This window comes from Micromys minutus (genome assembly GCF_963924665.1).
Source record: "Micromys minutus genome assembly, chromosome: 12".
Taxonomy (NCBI): Eukaryota; Metazoa; Chordata; class Mammalia; order Rodentia; family Muridae; genus Micromys; species Micromys minutus.
In genome coordinates this window covers 51,234,008-51,258,500 of record NC_137981.1, presented here as the reverse complement: position 1 = coordinate 51,258,500, position 24,493 = coordinate 51,234,008, and the positions used below count along the sequence as shown (strand labels likewise).

General features: G+C 47.8%; 1 protein-coding gene across 2 annotated transcripts in view; it reads right to left on the bottom strand.

Annotated features, from left to right (window-relative positions):
• Positions 1-251: 251 nt before the first annotated feature.
• SLC25A37 (solute carrier family 25 member 37) overlaps positions 252-24,493 on the bottom strand; it is a 40,113-nt gene continuing 15,871 nt past the window's right edge. The window contains exons 2-4 of one of the 2 annotated variants that reach the window (XM_080926553.1): positions 7,014-7,242; positions 5,259-5,315; positions 252-3,020 (exon numbers count right to left, since the gene is read on the bottom strand). In XM_080926553.1, coding sequence (XP_080782679.1) covers positions 2,500-3,020; positions 5,259-5,315; positions 7,014-7,242 — 807 coding nt within the window. In that variant the 3' untranslated portion in view covers positions 252-2,499. Of the gene's footprint in view, positions 3,021-5,258; positions 5,316-6,534; positions 6,759-7,013; positions 7,243-24,493 lie in introns of those variants that run through there. The other variant, XM_080926554.1, reaches the window with a different exon arrangement.

Genomic DNA, 24,493 nt, shown 5'->3' with positions numbered 1-24,493 from the left:
TGGTTGACTGAGGCTTTCTCTGTAAGAGGTTCCTGACTGACTCCCCACAGAGGAATGTGTAAGGTGGTGGGGTGGGGATGGGGGTGAGGGGGCCATCCTCTGGCTGTTCAACACAAGCAGACAGCCTCCAGGCAGTGGTGTGTGTGAGCGCCCTCTGCTGGCAAGATGATCTGCTTTCAATTCAGCTGGTTCCGAGGAGGTCTCCTGTGTACCCATTCCCTACAAAGACCCCACAAGGCTTTGAGGATCGATGCTTTATTTTCTCCAGCTCCAGTGTTACAATGGTAGCAGCACAACAGTTACCCACACATGTGCACACACTACTGCTTCCCAGACCACAAAGGCAAAACAAAACAAAGAAACCAATCTTGACCACAGGCATTTTAAGACATTCGGAAAGCAATACTGAACCACTTATCTCACACGTTGTGCGACCCAGCAGTGGCACATTTGTTGTTCACAGACACAATTATTCATAAATAAAGTTAAATAAAACCTTAGTGGCATAGCACAATGTTGGAGATATAGCCTTGGAGGTGACATTGGAGGGCGATCATTGTAAGACACGTGACCGAGGGGGAGGAGAGGGCAGGGGGGAGCAAGCTCACCTAAAAGTAGCTATATTTTAATTCTTTAAAAAGTCCTGAATTAAGAGCATCCCATTCTTAAAAGATCAATATTTGTCAAAAATAAATTAATATTCATCTATTAAGTGGTTGACTGTCACATGACCTGAACACACACACACATACACTCCACATATACACACATAGCTAAAGTATTCTCATTGCACCCAGGTGGGATGGTCCATCCTTGGATATCACTCCCAAGATGCCAATGACCAAGATAGGTTATGGCTCTCCTAAACTGGTCACTTAGAGGGGAAGCATTTTCCCATCTAGAAATTTGCAATGTCAAAAATTACAATCAATACACAGGCTATAATATGAATGGCGGGGGGGGGGGGTAGGGGTGGCAATCAAGGACAAATTCAACTTTGGAGCTAAGGGGTGGAGAGACTGACTCCCACAGAACTTTTGTGGAATGCTTCCCAACTTTTAACAACTTTTTCACAGACACATCACTCGCTCAATCTTAGGGTGACAGGATTAGTCACCAATGTATCAAAGGGTGGTGAGGGAATAGTTTAGGGTTTGATTTAAATTTTACTTTAGACTCTGCAATTTGACTTCGCTCTCCGTGTATAGAATTCAACACTCCTCAACACTAGCAGGGTAAGAATAGAAATGTTTTTAGTGATACTAGGGCACCAGCAAGACAGAAACCTGCAGCCAGCCAGGAAGATCTCATGGAGCACATGGAAGTACATGGTGGTGGGGGGGGGGTGATTCCCTCTGAGAAGTCATCTGACTTCTCACAGACAAAACCAAAAACTTGCATCCACTGGCACTGGGTGATACATTGGCTCAAGATGAAAATTCTCCAAGTACAAGCTGAGTTTCCTCCCAGGTAGCAGAAGTGCCCAAGAAGGAGGTTGTTGCAGAAATTAGTCTTAAGACAAAGGCAGGAACTGTCTCCTGGTCTCCCTAGGCAGACAGTGGCATCTCCAGTGCTAAGAGCTGACCAGGGAGGCACGAGTCCACATCACTCACACGGAAGGTTAAGGCCAGCATTTTTATTCTACTGGGAAAGCCAGGCTGTGGAGGACTGCACAGGGATGTCCACAGAGGGACGAAAATGCTCCAGGACCCTATTTTTGGTCCTGGAAGTCTCAGAAAAGACAGGAAGGCACATGGGGTGACTTAATTAAAAAAAAAAAAGCTCCAAGTGATAGACTATTTTGATTTGCTTTCAACGTACCTTTTTCCCCATGAAAAGAGAAATTCAAAACATAAACTTCGTATTTATTATTTTACATTCAAGTTGAACTCCCATGGGAGGCCCTACACACAACTTCAGGCCACATAAAGCCATTTATTACTATTTTTCCTTTTTTTTGGTTTGTTGTTGTTCGTTTTACTTCTCATGATGGAAGAATTCAACTCTCTCTCTTAAAAAAAAAATGCAGATCTATCATCATTCCCAACTCTAATCCTATTTATGGACACACACAGGCACACACAATTTCAAAAATCTCTATGTAGAAAAATAAAGGATAAACATTATCCACCTATTTTAGACTGGGTAATGGTACTTTTATGTACATAAACTTTTTTCTTTACTTTGTCACTGTTTGCCTCTGTGGTGTGATCTAAAGATCTAGGGAGAAGGCCACAGTGAGGCAGAAAGGCTACATTCCACTCCAGGAAGGAGGGGGAAAAGCAACTTCTCCTTCTCCCCAAGTTTCTCCCTCCTACCACCACCTCACATGTCCCCACAGACAGCACACTGGTCAGTGGAGGCCTGTCTTCCCTTCCTAAGGCACCAGGGAATGAAGGGCCCGGCGCAAGCACCCTTCAGGACAAGACCTGGGTGCTAGGACAAGAGAAAGAAACTGGAACAAAAGATGCTGGAACCACTTCCTACTGCCCTGTTCCTTTAGTACAGAGTTCGATTCTCCAGCTGCCGCTTCGTAAGGAAGTACTTGAAGAACTCATAAACAGACCAGGAGATGGCGGTGGAAGGCATCTGGTAGATGACTCGAGCCTGGATACCTTTGAAGTAGCCAGCCAGGCCGTTGAGCTGGTACACCGTCCTGAAGGCATTGGCCATGCCTGACAGCCGGCCGCTGACATTGGCCAGGGAGAGTGCCATGTTCTCCTGTGTATTGAGGAGAGTCTTGCAGACATCCAGCGGGGTGGTGGCAGCTGCAGCCAGCGCACCGGCCAGGCCTCCTGAGATGATGTGAGACTGTGGGTTGTAGTCCCGACGAGGGTTGACTTGCTCCTGCAGAAACTCATAGGTGATGAAGTGGATAGACTGGAAGGGGATGTTCATGGTCAGCTGTGTGGTATAACTCCTGTAGAAGGCCCCCAACCCCTCGGTCCGCCACACTGTCCGGATACAACTGAGGGCTGACTGGTGTTGTGAGTTGTACATCTGTAAGCGCTGTTTCACCACTGTGTCGGGTGGGGGATGAGCAAACCGGCAGACAGGTGGATGGTTTGGCCCCATCCCAGACAGGAGTGAAATGGGAAGCCAAACGATAAAGAGAAACAAGCATGTTAGAATACATACCGGTGACAGGTACCAAGACAGCACACATAGAGCCCCAGCTAAGAGGCCATGGAGGGCCAGCTCCAGGTGGCCCACCTCAACTTTGTGACTCTGTGCCAGGAAAGTAGGTTCTTCTAGGCAATTTCCTGCCTGAAGCTTGAATGAGAAAATGATTCCCAAATCAGCTGGCCTGAACCCCAAGGTCCTAGCCTTCCATATACTCCCTGCAGAGATACCTCGCTCTCTCTGACCTGTCCTAGTCCCCGAGCCAAGCATGGTGGCACATACCATTAATGTCAGCCCTTAGGAGGCACAAACAGGTGGATCTCTATGAGCTCAGGGCCAGCCTGGTCTACACAGGAAGTTCCAGGCCAGCTAAGACTACATAGTGAGATCTTACCTCAAAACAAAACACTGACCTACAAGAGTATCCCTAATTTCTCAGTGATCGATTGTCTCTGATTTTAATCTCTATCACAGTACCCTGGGGATAACACTAGAATTACATCTGCCCAATTGCGTGATGTCTCCTAGTGCAGACCTTGGCTTTGAGACAAAATGAACCAATGGTTCATAGGACCAGAGAAAATAAAGTGTATTCCCTAGAATTTCAATGGTATCTACACACTGCCAAGATGCTTGATCATTTAAATAGAGACCCGACTGAGTCAAGAGTCATGGCAAGGAGGGGAAGGAAAATGAGCCTCAAAAGTCTTACAAAAAACACCAACTCTCGGGGGTAGGGGTGGGAGAGATGGGTGGTTCCACGTTAAGAGCATGTGCTCTTCCAGGAGAACCTGGATTTGATTCCCAGCACCCATAAAGAGACTCACAACTGTCTGTAACTCCAGTTCCAGAGGATCCCATATACCCTCTTCTGGCTTCTGTGGGTACCAGCTACACACAAATGCATGCAAAAACAAAATACCCATCCACATAAGAAATTTTAAAATATAAACACCAGGCATTTACTTATAATCCTAGAAATCTGGAGGCTGAATCAGGGGGATAGAGACCTAAAGACTAGCCCGAGTTACATAACACCACCTTGGCTTGTTTTTTTTTTTTTTTAATTGTTTAAATAAACACACTGTTTAGTTAACAACAATCAAGTGACTGCCACTGTCAGGTCCCCGTATGAATAGATTTTTTTTAAAAAGAAAGAATCCTAAGACCTATACATCTAGTCAGTCTATACCGTGATTATGTATCCACAGACTTAACTATATGAAAACAACCAGGAAAGAAAATAGTCTGTACCGAACATAAGCAGGTCTTTTCCATAGTGTTATCTTCTATAGGATGTCATACAGCACCTACTTACACTGTACTGAACCCTAGGTGTACATCAGGTATGATTTAAGTATGCATAAGGATGCCAACTGGGTTATAAATACTGCCTCATTTTATAAGAAGACACTCAAATGTCAAAAGAAGTAAGGTAGCCCCATTCAAAATGGCCATGTTAATAATTCTATAGATTCACTGTTTCTGGAAATTTGCCATCACCTTACAAATTAAGGAGAAAAGAAAATAGGCCGGATGTGCCTGGAATTCCAGTACTCAGGAGGCTGAGGCAGGAAGGTTCGGAGTTTGGGCTAACCTGGGCCTCAGAGAGAGTTCCAGGGCATCCTGGGTTGCACAGTCAGATTCTATATAAATGGGGCTGAGTGATGTAATCCACAATGAATGATACAGAAACTGTTCTCTCTAGATTTGTCTGTGACTGGAGACAATTAACAGGATCAGGTGTGTGTGTGTGTGTGTGTGTGTGTGTGTGTGTGTGTGTGTGTGTATTTACTGTGCATACCCCTGAACATACATGTTGTACAGTAGTGATAAGCATGCAAAGAAATCCCCAGATATTCTGCCCGGTGCTCCTGGGGCAGGGCCTGAGATTAGTTTCTAACTCCTCCCAGGATGCCACAGGTAGGCAGACAGCTCTGCTTACCTGTTTCCACAGCAGGATGTTCCTAGAACCCCAATGCTTGCTGGCCTTCTGGGGACCCCCAGTAATATATGAGAAATGCAGTCTTCCTATAGGCTCCTATGAAGCCAGCCCTTGCCCCCCTTCCTCCCCCAGCAACTCCAGCCTCTCTACCTAACCCCCATGGTCCCTCCCTAGAGCCCTGGAACATTACCTTCTGCTGGATTCATTACTGCATCGTGGAGTAGGGTGGCCATACTCCCAGCTATCCCTGCAAAACAAACTCCAGAAAATTACCCACTGTCACCTGCTGTTCTGGGAAGTTCCATGAACTTCAGTCAGATAAATTCTGGATTTAGCTTTTCTCAGGCTCAAAGTTGCCTAGCAGCAGCTCAGCCGTGGTGAGCAAATTTTAAAATCCCAAAGTGATGGCAGAGAGGCTGAATTATAATAGGGAGGGCAGCTGTCCAGAGAACTGTTTTATCTAAACCTCAGACTCCTTTTGTTTGGAAAGCAACCTGGGGGAAAGTTAGAGCTCAGAAACCACCCCTCAGGCATTACTCATTGACTCTGGGTACAGACAGCCCTCTGTGCCCTTAAGCTATGGCTACCGAAGGGGATAAAATCATGAGTCCAAGCATTCTTAGGACTGGTGACTTCATCTGAAGTCTTCTCCAGCCTGGCTTTGAAAGCCTGCATTGACCCTGGAATTTCTGCTTCTGGCTTCCCAATACCTACCACAATTACAATGACCATTGGAAAGAGGGAGGGATGAGGGGCAGACTGCAGGCCACCTCTCAGGAGGGCACCTAGTGCCTCTGACATAACGCTCACACAATTATCTCCAGAAAGGCGACAGTGACCACAGCATTTACCAGTGCTGCAGGGGTACCATTGGGCAGACCCTGGTGTAGGGCTGGGTTTTGTTTTATTTTGTTTTTTTTTTTTTTTTTTTTTGTTTTTTTTTTTTTTTTTCAGATCTCCCAGTCTCCTTCAAGGAGCCAAACCATTACATGAGGTAGTTTTGTGAAATGAGGGTCTTTTATCTCAGAAGGATGGGGGCATGGCTCTTGGTGACCAAATCAATAAATTCAAAGAAAGGTCAGCAGCTGAAAAGCCAAGGGATGTCACAGCTGGGTATGCTTGTGTCTAAGGGCAACTGACAGGAGGGGTACTGTTTTGTTCTGAGTAGAAGGGAAAGCTCGGGAGAGAATTACTGTTGATCCCATACATATCTCCATTCCTCAGAGTAAATTTTGTCAAAATAAACATTATTTTATGTCGCTCTGCTATCCACGGTCCTCTCCTGCCCACTGAAAAGCCCATTAAAGTCCCACCCATGCTAACACTCGGCCCAGCCCATTGACCCCTCTGCCAGACATAAAAGAGCTGCCCCATAAACGGCCCATGCCCATCCACCCGCCCTGCCTAGATCAACCACAGGAAACTAGTTCAGCCCTGGCTTGCAGAAAGATGCGACTCAGACACACGGAGGAGGCTGGGGAGATCAAAGGCCCGAATCTCCTGCAGCTTAAAGTGGGGACGGCCTTCCACAGTGGCTCCAAGTCCTCTGTCAGCATAAAACGTCTTGACCTTTCAAAGCTTAGTTAGATCCTGGCGCTGGAGGTACCTGCTGTACCCATAGTTTTTAAATAGTCTCAAAGAAGCTGTCCTTTTCTGTGTTTGGTTTTGCATCCAGCATTCAAAAGAATTTTTTTCCTATGACTGATCATTGAGTTTGTTTTTTTTTAAAGCAAAAAAAAAAAAAAAGGCACACAATCATAAATACCAAAAACACCTCTACCACCAGCTTCCCCCAGAGAAAGAGGGATTGAATAAAAAATGTGTGTGAGCATTCATGTGACCCTAGAGTTCTCTGCGAAGGCTGCTGGGTCCTGGGGAGGAAGCCCCAGGGAGCAAGTACCGAAGAAAAGAGCTTCCCAGCTCCAGACAAACGCTTTCAAAATACCATTAGCTAGATGGCTGTTCCCCTGGTGACTGAAAACATCATTTAAAGTCCTTTTCATATTTTCATAGCAGGCAAAATACATGGCGTGTGCGGGCCCCGCGCCCATCATCATCACGTTCAGGCCCCGAAGGGGCCTCCAGAAGCCTTCAGTGTGCATGATCCTCTTGAGGGCACCATAGATGCTTGTATACTTGGCTTTGGGATCTGGATTCAAACTCTGCATCCGTGTCTGTGGGAGACAGAAAATATGTATGAATAGATTGATACCCATGATAAGGGAGAAAGGACAACCCAGAGAACAGAAGGAAAACAAGTTGGTGAGGGAAAAAAAAAAAAAATGTATGCACTCCCCCATCAGTCCACACAGCTCTCCTCCATCAGTCTACACAGCCCTGCTCCATCAAGCTACACAGTCCTCCTCCATCAGTCTACACAGCTCTCCTCCATCAGTCTACACAACTGTCCTCCATCAGTCTCCACAGCTGGAAATTTGGAAATCTCGCAGCTTGTAGAAAAGATGGGCAAAGATAAGGAGAGGGAGAACAGAATATTGAGTGAGATCCCTGCTGAGTCCTGCCATAGGTAAGTTGTGCAAGCATTGAAACAATGCCTTCAAAAGCCCTTCATGACCCCGGGCTCTTGCCCCCAGTCTCTGGAGAAGAGCGGATCCCGGAGTCCCCGATAAGGATACCAAGATTCATGAACATTTAACCTTCTGTAAAATGCTGTATAGCACTTGTGACCCATGCACACATCTCCAGATTGTATCTGACGTAACAAGGGTGTTGTGTAAAGGCAGAACATTTGCCTATCATGCACAAAGCCATGGGTTTGAGCCCCAGGGCCACATACATGAACCAGGCACGGTTAGTCATGCCTACAATCTCAGCACTCAGGGTGCAGAAGAAAAGGGGATCAGAAGTTCAAGGTTGCATTCATCTATGGAGCAAGTTCAAGGATAGGCTAGGCTACGTGAGACCCTGTCTCAAAGAACAAACCCAACTAACCAACCAACCAAAACAACAACAAAAACCCCCACTGTCATCACCGAAAGAAATGCTATAGGAAATTCTTAGAATGTCCTACTCAGGATCTAATGGTAAACTTTACAATCTGCACTTGTTTAATACAGGTGCACATTTTTCTGTATTTATTTTATTTTATGTGCGTTGGTGTGACTGTCAGGTCCCCTGGAACTGGAGTTACAGACGGTTGTGAGCTGCCTGCCACGTAGGTGCTGGGAACTGAACCCAGGTCCTCTGGAAGAGCATCCAGTCCTCTTAACTACTGAGCCGTCTCTCCAGCCCCATCTTTTTTTCTGTAGTCATCCTGCACAGCTGGCTGCCGCTGCTGGTCTCGAGGAAGCCAAGTGAGTCATCAGCATTATCCTGGTCTGCTCTGGTTTCCAAATCTCGTGCACCCTTCTTCACCTGAACCTCTGCGTCCTGACAATTATTCCTCCAGTCCTACCAGAAAATCTCTGCCAGATCTTCTGGGGCTCGCCCATCTCCTCCCCTTTAAGTATCTTTTACAGTATGCTTTTATAAAGTAACACTAAGTTGGGGGAGCTATGTTCTTACTGCTTCCTATGCATAGAAGAGACCAGGGCTTACCTGGCTCTGTTGCCCGCCGACACTACCCTATCCAGATATGAGAAGCTCCTGAGCGCGTAGGAGGGTTAGCTTCAGGCCCCAGTGGCTTGGCTGAGGAAGCCAAATACCTGATCAAACATCAGTGTACTCTAGATGAGTCTCTAATGTTTGCTTTGGTGTGTTTTGTTTAGATAAGGTTAACATTTAAAGTCAGTTGCCGCTGACTATAAAGCAGGTCACTTGTGTGGTGTTGGCAACAGTCCGGCCTGCTGGCCTGCCGCGAAGGTGAGGAACATACAACCCCCTGCAGGGATCCGAGCCAGTTACTAAAAACAAATTATTTTAGCATCATTCTCTGAGAGAGAGAGAGAGAGAGAGAGAGATCTGGCTACACACACTTCTTGGTCTTTTCCTCTGCAGAATCTTGCTTATCACATCAGTCAGAGATACTTGAAACCCCTGCTAAATGGTGAGCGGATGTTTCTTCTTCCTCCCCTCTCTTTCCTTCCTTCACACCCCCACCCCACCCCCCAGAGGGGGGATCTTCAACCTTTAATTCCCAACCAAAATCATACACAACACCTAATTTATACATTGGAAATGAGACAAAGGGCCCTGGGTTCCACTGTACTTCCCTTCTACTCCCTAAAACAGCACCACCTCCCACCTCCAACCCCACTCCCCATCCCTCACCCCAGTGAACAATGTAAAAAAGCAGTAGCCTCAATTAGAAGCTGTTTTCAAAGAACATTCTGGCCACTAAAACTGCAGAGAACATGGGCATACTCTTGCCAACCAAGACCCAACCAACAACAGAAGTATCAGTTACCACTGATCTTTGCAATAATTATCAGTTCCCCAAAAAAGCAAGTGTATTTTTAATGCTTAGTAGGGAAAAGAGGGAGGGAGGTAGAGAGGTAAGGAGGTAGGGAAGTATATAGGTAGGTAGGTAGGGAGGGAAGTAGGGAGGTAAGGAGGGAGGGAGGGAGGGAGGGAGGAAGAAAAGGAAAGGCAGGCCTCATGGTACAGGTCTGTAATCCCAGCTTCTCCAGGAATTAAGAAATGAAGATCCAAAGTTCAAGGCCATCTATCCAGGACTATATAGTGCGTTGAAGAAGTTGGGCTGCTTAGTGAGACCCTGTCTAGAATTAAAAATGAAGAAGCCGTAACTACAGAACAGTGATAGAGCACCTACCCAGGAGGGACTAGATTCAGTCCCCAGGAGAAAAGCAGGTAGAAAGGATGCCTCTGTGTGTCCCTGTCAAAACACATGAGCTATGATGGGTGGAGGTGTGGGGTATGAGGGTGGGGGTGGGATGGGGGCTTGACACCCAGGGAGGGGCTTCCCCTTCTAAGTGGAATGGGGGAGGACTTACGTGAGGGGAGGACTGGGAGGAGGGCTGATGTTGGGTTGTAAAGTGAATAAATAAATAAATGTAATAATAATAAAAAGCACAGCCTTATCACTAGTTCTTTCCCTCCCACAGGCTGAGGGAAGCTGTCCCACCCTGAGGAGCCTGTAGCATCTGGAAACCCCTGACAATAAACCATTAATGGTTTATACGTTAGCTTCTAGTTTAATTAGAGGGCCTATTATAAGCAGACAAAAGCAGGGGAAGAGTTAAGCAAGCAAGTATGACAACCGAAGGGACAGCACAGAGGAACCACAGCTACCATGCTGTTTAGTGCCCGTGTGGGATGAGAAGGGCCACGGTCCCCGGGAACTGAAGAAGCTGTCAGGCACTCACTTGTAGAAGTTTCGAGCAAATGAGGTCTTGCCCTTCTCCAGGCTGTGTGTCCTGTGGCTAAAATCTCAGCCTAACAGATGGCGCAACGCAGTTTGTGGCACTAGGCCTCGGCAGCATTGGACCAGGATAGATTCTGATCTCAAGGCCCTTGTTGCAACCCTGGTCAGTCAGCTCATCTCTGAGCGTGAGTCCGTTCCCCGGGAGAGTGGCTGGGAAACGAGATGACATCATGTCTAGTTCCATCTCTGTACTCAGGGATAAAGAAGTCCCTGGGGGGAGGGGCAGTATATGAAGAGGACTAACATGGATCTAGGCGATAATCTGCCAGAGAGCTGAGACGCCACCACCCCTCGCCTGGGTTCTAGCCCTCATTCCCCGAAAGGACTGAGGCATGGAAGATGTACGAATCCTGCTGAATGGTGTGTTGATGATGCAGTGCATGAGGGATTATCCATCACCACCTTCCCTGAGCCTCTTATCCATTCCTAACTGATGTCCACTATTCCTCAAGCTGTGGTATCCCCTACTGGGCCTATGGAAAAGAATGACCCTGGCCAGGCCTTGCCCCAGGGCAGAGGCCCCCACACCTCCAAAGAGAGTCTGCTGGCTTATACCTCTTCTCAGAGAATGAAGCCCTGGCTTACCACCTCCTCCAGGGTTTCTGGCATAAGGGAGGGGTCCTGCTAGGGTTAACACATCCCGTGTACGGTTAAGGACGGCCTTGTAACTAAGCAGGCAGAAACCACAGAGATTGGGGTGAGAACCAGGGGGAACAGGTAGGAAAACTGAAGCATCGGGAAGAGCTGCTGAGAGACCTCAGACTATACCAGATGCCGGCCCCCGGCAGTCCCGTCCCGAGTGGGTTCTGATTTGCGATGTTACTTACCTGGTCCCCAAGCACGTTTGGTTTGAAAATGAAAGAGAAGAGTGAAACTGGGAGGTGGGGGAGGGGAGAGGGGGTTGTCAGCAGAAATCGCCTGGGGGAAACTGTGGCAAGACTCGTGGGTACCACCTCAACACACATGAATTCAAAATATTTTTATTTCCTAAATTCCTCTGATGATTCGATTCTCATCACTGCAGGTCAGGAAGACCCGTGAAAGGACACCTTAGGCCTGACCCAGCCCCGTGGTGCTTTCAAATACCACCCTCAGCAGTATGGGATTCACCTCTAGTCCTGTGAGGAGGAAAGTGGGAGATGGTTTATGGACGGCAGTGGGCACAGAGCCAAGCAGAGTGACGGTAGGGTGCACAGTGTAGGCTTCAGAATCAACCTGAGGTAGCTTACCCTCGAGTGTGCCTGTCCTCGGCTGTGAGAACCGCCCAGAGAGCTCCTGGAGAGCACTGGATTGGCTGTCGGTCAACAATTGTACATCCTTCACCCCTTTTATACATGCAAGATCATCCCTCAGGCCTTTCCTTTACTCACACGTCCTTGCCAGTTCATCAGACACAGCATCAACACTAACGCTCCCCAGGACGTCTGGGATTGACTTAGCATTCACTCCCACCCGCTTTTCCGATAAAGGTGTGGTGCTTATGCCAAACCTCACCGAACCCACAGGCACCAACCGCCTAAGAGAAAGAGAGAGCCAACTCTCTGTGCTCTGGTGAATGTTTCAGTCCTGGGGGGGTGTTGGGGGGGGGGGAGTCTGATGCTATTCACCTGGAGTGCAGCGGGTAGCTATGTGCATGGAGCGGGGCCCAAAGAAGCCCTCACCAACCTGCAAAGAACAGCCACCAGGCCATGGAACAGAAAGAGAAAGAGACAGTGGAGTGTGTGCTGGGGAGACATGTGACAGGAAGGAAGAGAGTAACCACTGAGGTGCCAAAAAAGGGGCTCAGACCTGACACTGAGGCTGGCATAGCTTCAGATGAGAGGCTGGAGTCAGGTGGGTGAGGAGGGAGGCAGGAGGAGGTCTGTACGGTGGGAATGTAATTGATTCAACCGCTCGTTTTCAACTTTTCGGTTAACTCTGTCTATAAAATACACACAGAAAAAGCTGATGTTCTCTATTCTTGTGGGCCAGAGGAGAAACAGTGAATAAAAGCAACTCGAAAGAATAAAGGTTGAAAAACTAGAAAAATCTGGTGGAAATGGACCATTTTCTAGACAGATACCAGGTACCAAAGTTAAATTAGGATCAGATGAACCATCTAAACAGTCCCATACAGCTAAAGAAATAAAAAAGGGTCATTAAAAAAAAAAAAAAAAACAGAATGAAAGTTGAGCAAAATTGTGGCTATCCATTCCACAGAGCACCAATAGGAGGGGCCTACCCTAGTCAAATCCCTCCAGGCAAAGCAGAGAGGGGTGTGTGTGTGTGTGTGTGTGTGTGTATACAAATGTGTGTCTTTGTGTGTATGTGTGTGTGTATCTGTGTGTGTGGTGTGTGTGTGCACATGTGTGTGTGTCTGTGTGTGTGTACATATGTGTGTGTACATATGTGGGGGGGGTGTGCACATATATGTGTGTGTCCGTGTGTGTACATATGTATGTGTGTCTCTGTGTGTGTGGTGTGTGTACATATGTGTGTGTGACTGTGTGTGAGTGGGTGTGTTTGAAATGCACAGAGGTCACAAAAGAGGCATCAGGAATTGTCATCTATCGTAGGAATCATCGGACATGTATTCCTTTGAGACTGTCTCTTCCTGAACCCGGGAGATGACAGTCTCAGGCTGGGAGTTTGCAGGCCCCAAGCATTTTGTCTCATCTCCCCGGGGGCTGGGGTTACAGCGTGCACAAAGTGACTGTCTTACTTTGGATGCTGGAATCCAAACTCTAGACCACATGACTGCAAAGCAAGTGCACGTAACCACTGAACCATCTCTCCAGCCCTAGCTTGAAAATGGCTTGTGTGTGTGACTATATGTATTAGATATATACACATTCCTATATATTATATATAAAACACTAAAAATAAAATGACATGAGAAGAGAGAGGATGAAAGAGATGAGCATGAACAAATGAGGCTACACAGAAAACATGCAGAAAAGACACACACACACACACACACACACAAGAAAGAATTTCACCATCTGGATTCCACCATCATCATCATCATCACCATCATCTTAAGTTTTATGTACGTTTGTGTGTATTTGTGTGGATGTGGGCAAGTATGTCCTGTGGTGCCCATGGAAAGATGAGTGGCTACGTGTAAGGGATTAATTCTCTCCTCCTGCCAAGTGAGTAATGAGGCCCAAGCTCGGGCCATAAAGCTCCACGGCAAGAGCCTTCTAGTCACTGAACTGTCCTGTCTGGATCTCAGCCCCTGCCGTGGACTGGGTTTGCCTTCCCTTCCATTCAGTTTCCATGGCTGGACTGTATAATTCTACCTCCTAGAAATTCATTATACACAGCAGCATGTGGCAGGCTCTCAGAAGCCATCCAGGAAAGAAACTCGTTTAACCAGTTTTAACCAGGCACTTCCTAAACACGTGTCTTTGGCATTTTTTTTTTTTTTTTTTAATTTAATAAGCAGTTACACTTGGCCAAGAATCCTTGTGAAAATACAGCTGGGACAGACAGGCAGACCTCTAAGGCTCTTATACAGGGAGTATGCCTGTGTTGGCGACCCTGAGGCAGCCCCTACAAGGCAGGGCCAGGATGATCAGCAGGGAGTAGTCTGGAGACACCAGGGAGCTGTGAGTAGCAGCAGGTGCACCCTCTTCTGCAGCTGAGCTTTCCCTCCTACTCTGTCATTCACTCTCAAGGGGGCAGCAAATAGCAGAGTGCTCTGGGGCTCTGGCCTAGCTCTGTCATTCAGCGTGTGAACCAGATGCAAGGTATAAGAGTGATTTGGGGCAATGACACACCATGGGCAGGGTTCCTTCCATAAGCTTCCAGAGGGATTAGGAGAGGGACCATCTCTTTCTAAACCCTCCCCAGGACAGCAAGACAGGTAGGCCCAGCCTGTTCTCTTACCCAGGGGAAGGCGGGAGAGTGGAAAATGTGTGTGCTGTCCCAAGTGATCATATAACCAGAGGCAAAGAGCCTGTGGAGTTCAGCCCTGTATTTAGACAGGACCCAGAAGCACCCGCCCCATCTTCTGATGGCTGGGGAGTGAGGAAGCTGGGTTCAACCCCCAAAAAAGAGAAAAGGCCCGGAAGGGAGGCCTCAGATCTCCCTAAAGAGCCTGCTCAGGACGCTGGCCCAGCCCACGCACCAGCGTGTCATCACTAAGCCACTTTCAACCTCCTGGCTCAGATTTCTGAAAAGAGGGTGGGGAGAGGACCTTTTCTGTCCAAAGTACGAATGGCTTTCTTCCAGGGTCAGAAGGTAACATGGAAGCCAAGAATAGGGATACAGCCAGGGTGCAGGATCCCAGAGCCTGGTGTGAACACGTAACTTCCCTAGGGACCAAAGCTGAGCCTAGAATGCCCAACAACCTGTGCACCCATGTTCCAGAGATTCCCTAAAGAAGAGAAGCCAGGAAAAGCACCCAGGAAATTTGAGAAAAGGGCAAGACAGCTGTAGTTTCTATTGTCAGGGTCGGCTCGGGAATATAAAATCAGACAGGCAACTTCCACACTAGCTGTCTACCAGTGTCAGCAGCAGGAACGTTACTATGTCCAGTCACATGCACGCACGCACGCACGCACGCACGCACGCATGCACACACAAGTGCAGAGAGAGAGCGGGCATATGAGCAGGCTCGGTTCATGCTCTGTACTGTGTTCCCTCCACACACACACAAGGCCAGCTTCCACCCACAGCCACCCACAGTACAGAGGGTGGGCCCATGAGCTCCCTGGTCCCTCCCACTGACTCATCCCACTGAAGATCACAAGCCCAGCAAGGTCAGCAGAAAGTCTCCTCTGGAAGTCTTCCGAAGTGAAACTGTCAATTCACCCAGGCCTTCGAGAGCCATGTCCCTTCTTCCAGAATACTTCTCAAGTACACACTGTAGATGAGGAACTCCAAAATGTGAGGAACAGCACAAGCAGTGAGGCACTCAATATTCAGGTGCAAATTACCAATGCCCCAACACACCAACACCCCTAACCATACAGCACGGCTAAACCACTAGTACCTCTAATCCAACAGCATCCCTAACACCAACGTCTCTAACACAACAGCATCCCCAGCTCACCAGCATCCCCAACTCACCAGCATCCCCAGCTCACCAGCATCCCCAACTCACCAGCATCCCCAGCTCACCAGCATCCCCAGCTCACCAGCATCCCCAGGTCACCAGCATCCCTAACTCACCAGCATCCCTAGCTCACCAGCATCCCTAGCTCACCAGCATCCCTAACTCACCAGCTTCCCTAACTCACCAGCATCCCTAACACACCAACATCCCTAAACCAGAATCCCTATCTTTTTCATGCTGTTTTACAAAAGACTCATGATGGAGCTTTTATGGAGTCGTCCTGGTCCTTTAAAGTCCTATATAAAAAACTACCAGCCACCATTGTCCTCACACACTCACTAGCGTGAAGCACACACTACGTCCTGAAGGAGAAACTGACATTTGTGATGCTCCACACACATCCAACTTTACCCAGGAGCTCTGAGCTCTAACTCATGCTTTGCTGGGTTTGGTTGGCATTTTTTTTTAGGTTAATTTTTAAAATCAGCATACAAAGAATTTTATGACAGCACTTTCACACATGAGTCAATACACTTTGTTCTGATTCATTCCCCCGTGCTCTGATATTATATCATCCGTAGAAACAACAGGCACAGAGGACAGACTTGCCTGTGCAGACATACAAAAATAAAGACATGCGTATGTGCATAACCAAGGGGAAAACTGTGTCCTTGGATGTTTATTGAGCAGCAAGAGACAACGACTACTCGAGAGTGGTCACAACTGTCTTCTCAAAAGGTAGAGAACTGTGTAGCTACTCAGCCTATTCAATGAGCATTCCAGAACATGTTCTGAACAGAGAACATGCCAAAATGCCCTCTCCTGAAAAACCTCTAACTGGGAGCAAGCAGCGAGGCTAGTCCACCTGCAGGACCAGCCAGAAGGACAGCTTTAGATACAGTGAAGAGAAAGACGTCTGGACCAAGATGATTCCTCATCACAGTCCCTGGAGTTCTTCAGGTTGCCCCAGTGTTAGGGGGCAGCTATGAGAAAGTGTGTTCAACCCCAGGGATCCCCATTTTCAGAAGTGTTATTAGGCCCACTCACTGTTCCATAGTCCCGCCCTCCTATGACTACACAGCATTCTCCCAGCTGCCACTCACCCTGTAGAAACAACACTGAACTGAAACCTCCAGGGCCTGATGCAGGTGTGTTTTAGGAATTTCTGCTGGTTTTGGTTCCTTGCTTTGTTTCCTTTGCTGTGCTAAGCATCAAACCAGGGCCTTGTGCGTGCTAGGCAAACACTCTACAGACCAGGCTAGACCCCAGCTAAGACACTTGCTGTTTCTGGGGACAAAGTACATCAAGTGTTGGATGGAATTCCACCTTGGCAAGAATAACAAAGTTCCTCAGGCTGCCCGAAGGAGCCGAAGTACCAAGCCTGTTTCTCCTTCCACAGCACCAAAGTACAAAGACTCACACTTCCAAGGTGGAGGGTGGTCAGAAAGGGGGGTCACTAGGAAAAGAGTGAGGGGGAATCGAGTTGTCACTACAGCTTTTTCTGTACTGTTCAATTGTTTATGTTACACCGAGAAAAACAGAAGGAAGGTACAGTCATGGAGGGTAAGGGGACAATGACATAGTTGTGGGAAAACATGGACATGTGGGAATATTGGGGGGGGGGAAATAGGAACATCTGGACATGTGCAGCTATCTGGGAAACAAGGTTGTGTGGCTGGGGCATGGTGCACAGGGATGTCCTCCCAGAACAAGACTCAGAGAAACAGCTGGACCATTACATGGGCATCTGAAAATGGCCAGAAGAAAGGTAGTTAAGATAGGACCATGGCAAGAAGGGCCGGAATCCAGCCAATGAATCTAGGATGTAATCAGGTGACTTACCATGCATGTCTACACACTGCTTACAACAGTGAGAGGACAGACACCGGGAAATGTCAAACATTTAGCTATACAGATGGGCTCCCTGAATCTGGAGGCAGCCATATATAACCAGATCCCTCCCTTCTGGATCCCCAGATGGGTTCCCCAGTTCATCCAAAGCTGTGGCCATGGTAACATTACACCACGCAGGTTTCCCCTCCACCCAGGGCAGCAGCCTACAGTAGTACAGGATATGGTTCACATTCCTGAACTGGACTTAGGCTCTTCCCTTTCTCGGAAGGTCCTGAAGCAAGCAGGAAGGAGTAAAAGAATCCTTGCCTAGCCCAAGTCCAGTTTACTCGGGACACTCTCAGAACACCCCATGTGAGGCACACCCCAAGGATTAAACACCCTCTACTCCTCAGGTGGAACAAATTCCCAGGATACCAGATAGCAGGTCTGGGATCTCATAGGTCCAATGGTGGCCTCGCTGAGGAACAGAAGGGTAACCCGAGACACAGGTCACTCCTTCCCACTCCGAACAGGGCTGTGGCCTACTCCGGCTTCTGTCAGCGGTAAACGCTGAGCCGTTTTTGTCTCTATTTACCAAAAAAAATACTATAATGAAAGCAAGAAAAGGATGGCTACCTATACCCATTTTATAAATGGGGAACCAGGGCCAGGCAGCAGGCAACGTGGCTCCAAATTCCTGGCTGTCCCCAGCACGCTCTGCTTCTGTGGTCACACTAAGTTCCATGCAGCCGTCTCGTTTGTGCCCAGTGTTGGGGAGCAGAACACTGACTGTCAAAGCCACCCAAGCTCCCCAAGTTCAAGTCCAGGCATCCATGTTTATGCATTCTGTCTGAGCATTCTCGGTACCAACCACATCGCCCATAGACCTCATGGCCACAGATCTCCAACAGAACTTGATATAGTGCTGGGTCCACACACCACCATTTGGTTTCCTGAAAAAGAACTTGAGACAGACACTCACTGAGGTCAGGGGCAGGCAGGGTATCTGAAAGGACGAAAGCGTGGAGCTGAATCAGTATTTGTCTCAACCCATCTTGTGCTGTAACGGAACACCTCTGGGTATAACAGCAGCGGCATTCATGGGCACCACAGTGCCAGGGCCCTGGAAATCCAAGAGCACATCCCAATATATGGGGAGGACTCCCACACTATGACATTATGGGAGGCATAAAGGCAAACGCTTGCAAGACAGTAGAAACAACCCAACCCAGTCTGATCAGGAACTCAAACGCTCCCATGGTAGTGAACTTATTCCTGTATCAGGGGCCTCAATCCATTCAGTAGGTCAGAGCCCCCTGTCTCAGCCTTCCCCCTGAAGGACCTGTTTCCCCACCATGCCATAATAGCAGTTCGATTTCTTTTCTTTCCTTTTTGTCCCAGGATATGTAAATTTCGTAGAGATGTATGGTCTTGATCTTTCCCTCTTGCCTTTGTACAGGGCCAAAAGAGACACACTGGCTGCTCTAACTGCCTTAAGGCAGACTCCAGGAATATCGCCTAGGGCCTGACCTTTTGGACCAAATCCAGCAACTAAAACTCTTCCTCAATGTGACCCCCTTGCCATTCCTGAGGAGCTAGCACTGTGCCTTATCATGCCTCTTGGGATCCCACTGATGACTTCCGGAGCTCAAAGAGCAGCAGTTCAATTTCAACCTAGTTGTCAACCATTCCAAATGGTCCAGCATTCAAAGGCTAATGCTTACAAGAAACACAGTCCAACTCCCTGCTAATAAAGTGAACTTCTTGGGCCTCCCACTGACTCAGCCAGTCTAGAGGAGTTTGGATGGCTTGTAAACACTCCATTCACAAGTAAGGACAAGATGTTGAGACAAACCAGAGAGAAACAGCGAGTTGCCTCTGCAAAGCTTAAGTAAGCTTGGCACACCGTGGGAAATATATATATATATATATATATATATATATATATATATATATATATATATGGACAAGTCCCAGTACAGACATCACAAAAGCCCATTATGGGGGAGGGGATGCCTTGAGAGGTTTCGGTTGAGTTTTCATGGACTCCCCGCTCTGTTCTGCTGTGAAGGGAAAGTAAGAGAACCAGCCAGTCAGGGATCTTACCCTCTGCCAGTCCTCCAACTGCATTTTGCTGGAAAAACGCAGTCTCAGAGTCTGCTGGAAGCCTTCAGCCATCCACACAGGGCCTCTCAGAGGCAGTCACTGCTCTCAAGGAATTCCAGGCTGTCTACTTATTAGTAGACATCTCAGTGCCATGAAGATGGGGTGGGATGGAACAGTGATGGGGTCAGAAGAGGCTTCACACAGGCTCTGGGACACTGGGCACAAGGCTGGGGACAGTGGGACACGGAAAAGAGTTGGAAGTTTACCTGAGTTGAGGTCAGTCCCTAGACCCTGAGAAGACCCAGCGACCTAGGTGGACCTAGGTGGCACCCGTCTGCAAAGAGTCAAAGTCATCGTAAAAAGCAGAGGAAAGAGGATGTGTAGGGGTCAATAAGTGCCCTTTTCCATCTTTGGGGTCCTACCTGGGGGTGTCTGTCAGTTACTGCCTCCGCTCTAGTCTCCTGCAAGGTGGTCTGAGAAATTGTCTGAACCGTGAGAAATCTCTTACCCTCCTGCTAGGGGAACCAACCAGCAGCCTTTTCCTTTCTCTCAGCATAAGACTCCTCGGGAGAATCCCAATACCCTAGGCTTCATTGTCTCAAGAGTATGCCAAAGGGAGGGGCAGACTCAGCTCCTTAGAATATCTTCATTCCTGGCAGGGATCCTTAGACATTATCTACCTGCTAATCTCCTCGCCCATCAGTTGCAGAGTACAAGCCGATTCGAGGCCTTGTACCTGGATCAAGATCCAAGGAGACAAAAACGGCCCAGTCCTCTGCCATGTAGTCACTGAAGTCCTGGTTCAACTTTGTAACCTGGTGAATTATGTCACCTCTCTGACCTTCAGCTGCCTCAGCTGCAGACCACCCTATCTTGTGTGGAGAAAGAAGAAATGAAAGCATATTGGCCAACTAGAACAGTGACCAAGTTTTCAATGAGGGTTTGTCTCTGTTGCAATTACTTGTGGAGAGGCAGCTCATGGTCCCTCCCTGAGAGAGGGAAAAACCACCTCCGGTAATATGGACGCCTGACTCTCCCAACAATCTGCCACTAAGACTAGCTTCACCTCCCCTGAAGGAGCGTTTCTCTTAGTTACCTGCTAAAGGACTAGATGTCTGGCACACAGGACATCATGACAGGTTTGGACAGAATCCTATTAGACTATAAAATAGATGACAAGAAATCATACAACAGGCTCCTGGCCACAGAGCGGGGGGGGGGGGGGGGGGCTCAGGCCTCAGCATTAATTTCCTACCCTCTCTCAGCAAAAGAGCTTGACACTAGGCCACCTCCACTTCCTGATGATTATAGACTCACTAACCAGGGGCTGCCAGGGCAGTGAGACATCAGGGGCTGGGGGGGGAAGGGCTTCTTCCTCTACCAAGTGTAAACTCAGACAATGGCTCATCTCCCCAGCTGGCTTCCGTCTCTGTGTAAGGTTCCTCACACACCTACCTTCTAGAAAGGCCATGAAGATTAAATTCCTTTCACTTTAGATCTGGCGTGCAGTTAGGTTTTTATTTGGGGGGGGGGACACAAAAACAAACAAACTCCTAGAAACTGTCATTTGTGCTGTGTGTCATTCAACTCTTCTTGCTTGGAGAAAGGTGCCCTGGAGATCTGCCCAGGGTGGGAGCAAACTCACCCATGAGCACCACCTGCAGGCTCCAGCACAGCTGAGGTGCCATTCCTCTCTGCCATCCCACTTAAAGGAAGGAAAGCCAAGACCCAGAGGAATGAGGGAATTGGCCCAGGCTGTCCCGAGGGACACCGACCCTCCTACCAGTCACCCCTCTTCCCTGTCACTTCTGAATGAAGGCATTCGAGCTGCTTAAATTAATCCTGATTATGTAACAAAGGAAACTTGGACAGCTAACTGGCATGGGGGATGGGGAGCCGTCACTACTATCAGTTTACATGGGCTAAAAAAGTCACAAACAAAAGTGCTCCAGGAAGCTCAACTCACCTAGCCTCCTTGCTCACCTTTATGGGTACTGAAGTTCCAGCCCAGGACTGAAGAGGGTCCTCAGGTACCAAGACACCCTAAAACTGTTGTGTGGTCTATTATAAGCAAACTCCCCTCTGTGGCAATCCTTTGGCCTCTCAATGCCTCCTGGAGTGTTTGGAAAATAGACCCAGGATGAAGCCAGGTGTGGATTGAGGTCAGCTACAAGACTGAGCACATCGGACCTCTCTCCTCTGCCCGTGTCTCTTGGGACCTAGAGGACTTAGACCTCTCCACAGTCTAGAGGTGGGATACAAAAGCTCTGGCCTCTGGAAGTTGTCTAGGAATGCAAACCCAAAGCAAATGCTAATGTGGCGAGACTCGCTTTGCCAAACAGAAGGTTCCAGAATGTTCTGGAAGGTTGCAGACCTAAATTCCTGTTTAGTTCAGCCACCAGAGGGACTCTGAGCCATCACCTCTTGGGACACACACCAGCAGAGGAGCTTGACAGGTGGATTCCTAGTGCTTTTGTTCACCATAACTACAGAAGATGCTGCACGAACAAATAGGGCTGACTCTGTCTCTAAGGAGGCATCCAGTACCTATGTAACAGGTAGTGCCAGCTATAAACAAAGGTCTACCAGTGTGTAGGAGTGTTTAGTTGAAGGAGGTTAAGCCTACTGACATTAATGTACATTGGACCTATTTGCAGTAATATATAAATATAAGTAAAATATACCTGTAATTTTTTTAATTAACGTCGCCTGTTTAAAAATTTAAAAACAGGCATGGTAGTGCACACCTAGAACCCCAGCACTTGGGAAGTGAAGGCAGAAAATGTCTAAGCTCAGAGCCAGCCAGGGAGACATATAATGAGACTCTGTCAGAAAGAGCCAACAGAATAGAGGGGCTGAAAACTAGGAAAGACCCAAACCCTTGTGTACATGTCTTAGTTACTGTTCTATTGCTGTGAAGAGACACCATGACAAAGGCAACTTATAAAAGGAGGCGTTTAATTGGGATCTTGCCTACAGTTTCTGAGGTCCGATTATCTGCATGCTGAGGGCGGGGAGCACCTCAGAGCAGGAGCTGAGACCTTATATACATTCTTAGGTTAGAGACAGAGTGAGACTCTGCCTGGCATGGACTGCTGATACCTTAAATCCCACCCCCACTGGCACACCTGCTCCATAACAACTCCACACCTCCTGATCCTTCCCAAACAGTTCCACCAAATGGAGGCCTAACATTCAAATATATGAGCCTATAGGGGCCTTTCTCATGCAAAGGCACTACTTATTAGTAGTAAAAAGGTTTAAAAGGACACCAAGGCAGTTCTCCCAAGGGGGGAAAAAAAGAATTTCTAAGTATCCAGCAACTCCACCTGTGGGGAGTGGAGCTACACCTACGAAAACTAAAAGCAGAGCCTCAAAAAGAGATATGGATGGGTAGAAAGAGCCCTGTTGTCCACCGCAGATAAAGGCACTGTGGTCCTGGCCATTCGACGGAATACTATCTAGCCTTAAAAAGGGTGAAAATTCTGACACTGACTCCATTATGGATGAACCAACCATATGCTGAGTGAAATTAGCCAATTGCAAAAGCACCTCTAGCATGACTCTGGTTACGCTGGGCACTGAAAGGAATGGAATGTAAAAGAGACAGGGAGTAGAATGGAGAACTGCCAAGGTTCGGGGAGGGGAGGGAGAAATGGAAACTTGTTATTTAAGGGGCGGGTTTTAGTTTTGCAAGATGAGAAGATGTCTGAGTCCAGCTACATCATAAATAAGAGGTACTCAATGCTGCTGAAGGCCATACTTGAAAAGAGGTGGCTCAGTTAGTACGGTGCTTGCCAAAGAAGCAGGGGGACCCCAACTGCAACCCCCACAATGTATGCATAAGCCAGGCACAGAGGCATGTAGGTGGAGACATGTGGAAGCTCTCTGAATGCCAGACAACCAGTTTCAGGTAAAAGAGACCCCTCTCCCAAAAGATAATGTGATAGTCTAGAAAGAAGGCTCAGCAGTTAACCACACTGGCTGTTCTTGTAGGGAACTTGGGTTCAGTTCCCAACATCTCTGCATATCCAGTTCTAGGATATCCAGTGACCTCTTCTGAACTCTGTGGACACCAAGCATACATGTGGTGCATAAACATAGACATGCATGCAGGCAAAACACTCATACACATTTAAAAAAAAAAAAAAAAAAAAAAGTCTGGCAAAATGGCTTGACATGTAGAGATGCCTGCCACCAAGCCTGAAAATCTGAGTTTGATACCCAGAACTCACATGGTAGAAAAGAAGTTGTCCTCTGACCTCCATATGCACACATGTTCCATGTGTATAACTAAATACATTATATTTTTTAAATTAAATAATAATAATAAGGTGGGTAGCTTCTGAGGAACAACTTCAAGGTTAATATCTAGACTTCCCACACATACACGAACATGCACCCTCCCCATATGAATACACAAAGAAAAGTTTTTAAAGGGAAAAAAAAAATATATATATATATATATATATATGTATGTATATATATATATATTTGGCCTCAGTTTTTAAAAGATGTAACCTACAGTTTGCTCCAAGGATGTATCTCAGAGTCTGCAATCAGAATTCCCTAAGGTCTTCTGCAGGCATTCCTGGGGCTGGCCTTTGTCTTGTCTGTCCTCTGCCCTGGATCTCTGCAGTGTCAGACCCCTCCCACCACACACAGAGCACTGTCCCTACCCAGGAGCCTGCCACTGGGGAAGCCTCTGAAAGGCCAAATCCAGGGACTCTTGGGCTTCTGCAAAGGAAGACAAAACGCTTAGGTCACAAGGAGTCCTCCTTCCACAGGCCGACTTGACTAGATGACACAGCACTTCCTCTCTGATGTGTGCCAGCCTCCTGCCACCCAGCGGACGCCCTCCCAACACACATCCCAGCTGTTCAGGCACGAGGGAACAGACAAAACCCAGCTATGTGTCTGTGTGAGAGACCAGAAGGGTGACAAGACTAGTGGCCCTAAGACACAGCTCTTGGTGTTGATACCAGGCAAAGGAGGAACCCCAGGATTCAGTGGGCACAGCTCGGTTGAAATGCACACCAGACTGGGAGCCGGGCACCCGGTGCATGCCTGCGAATTGGGTGCGGTCCTGCCAGCTTCTACA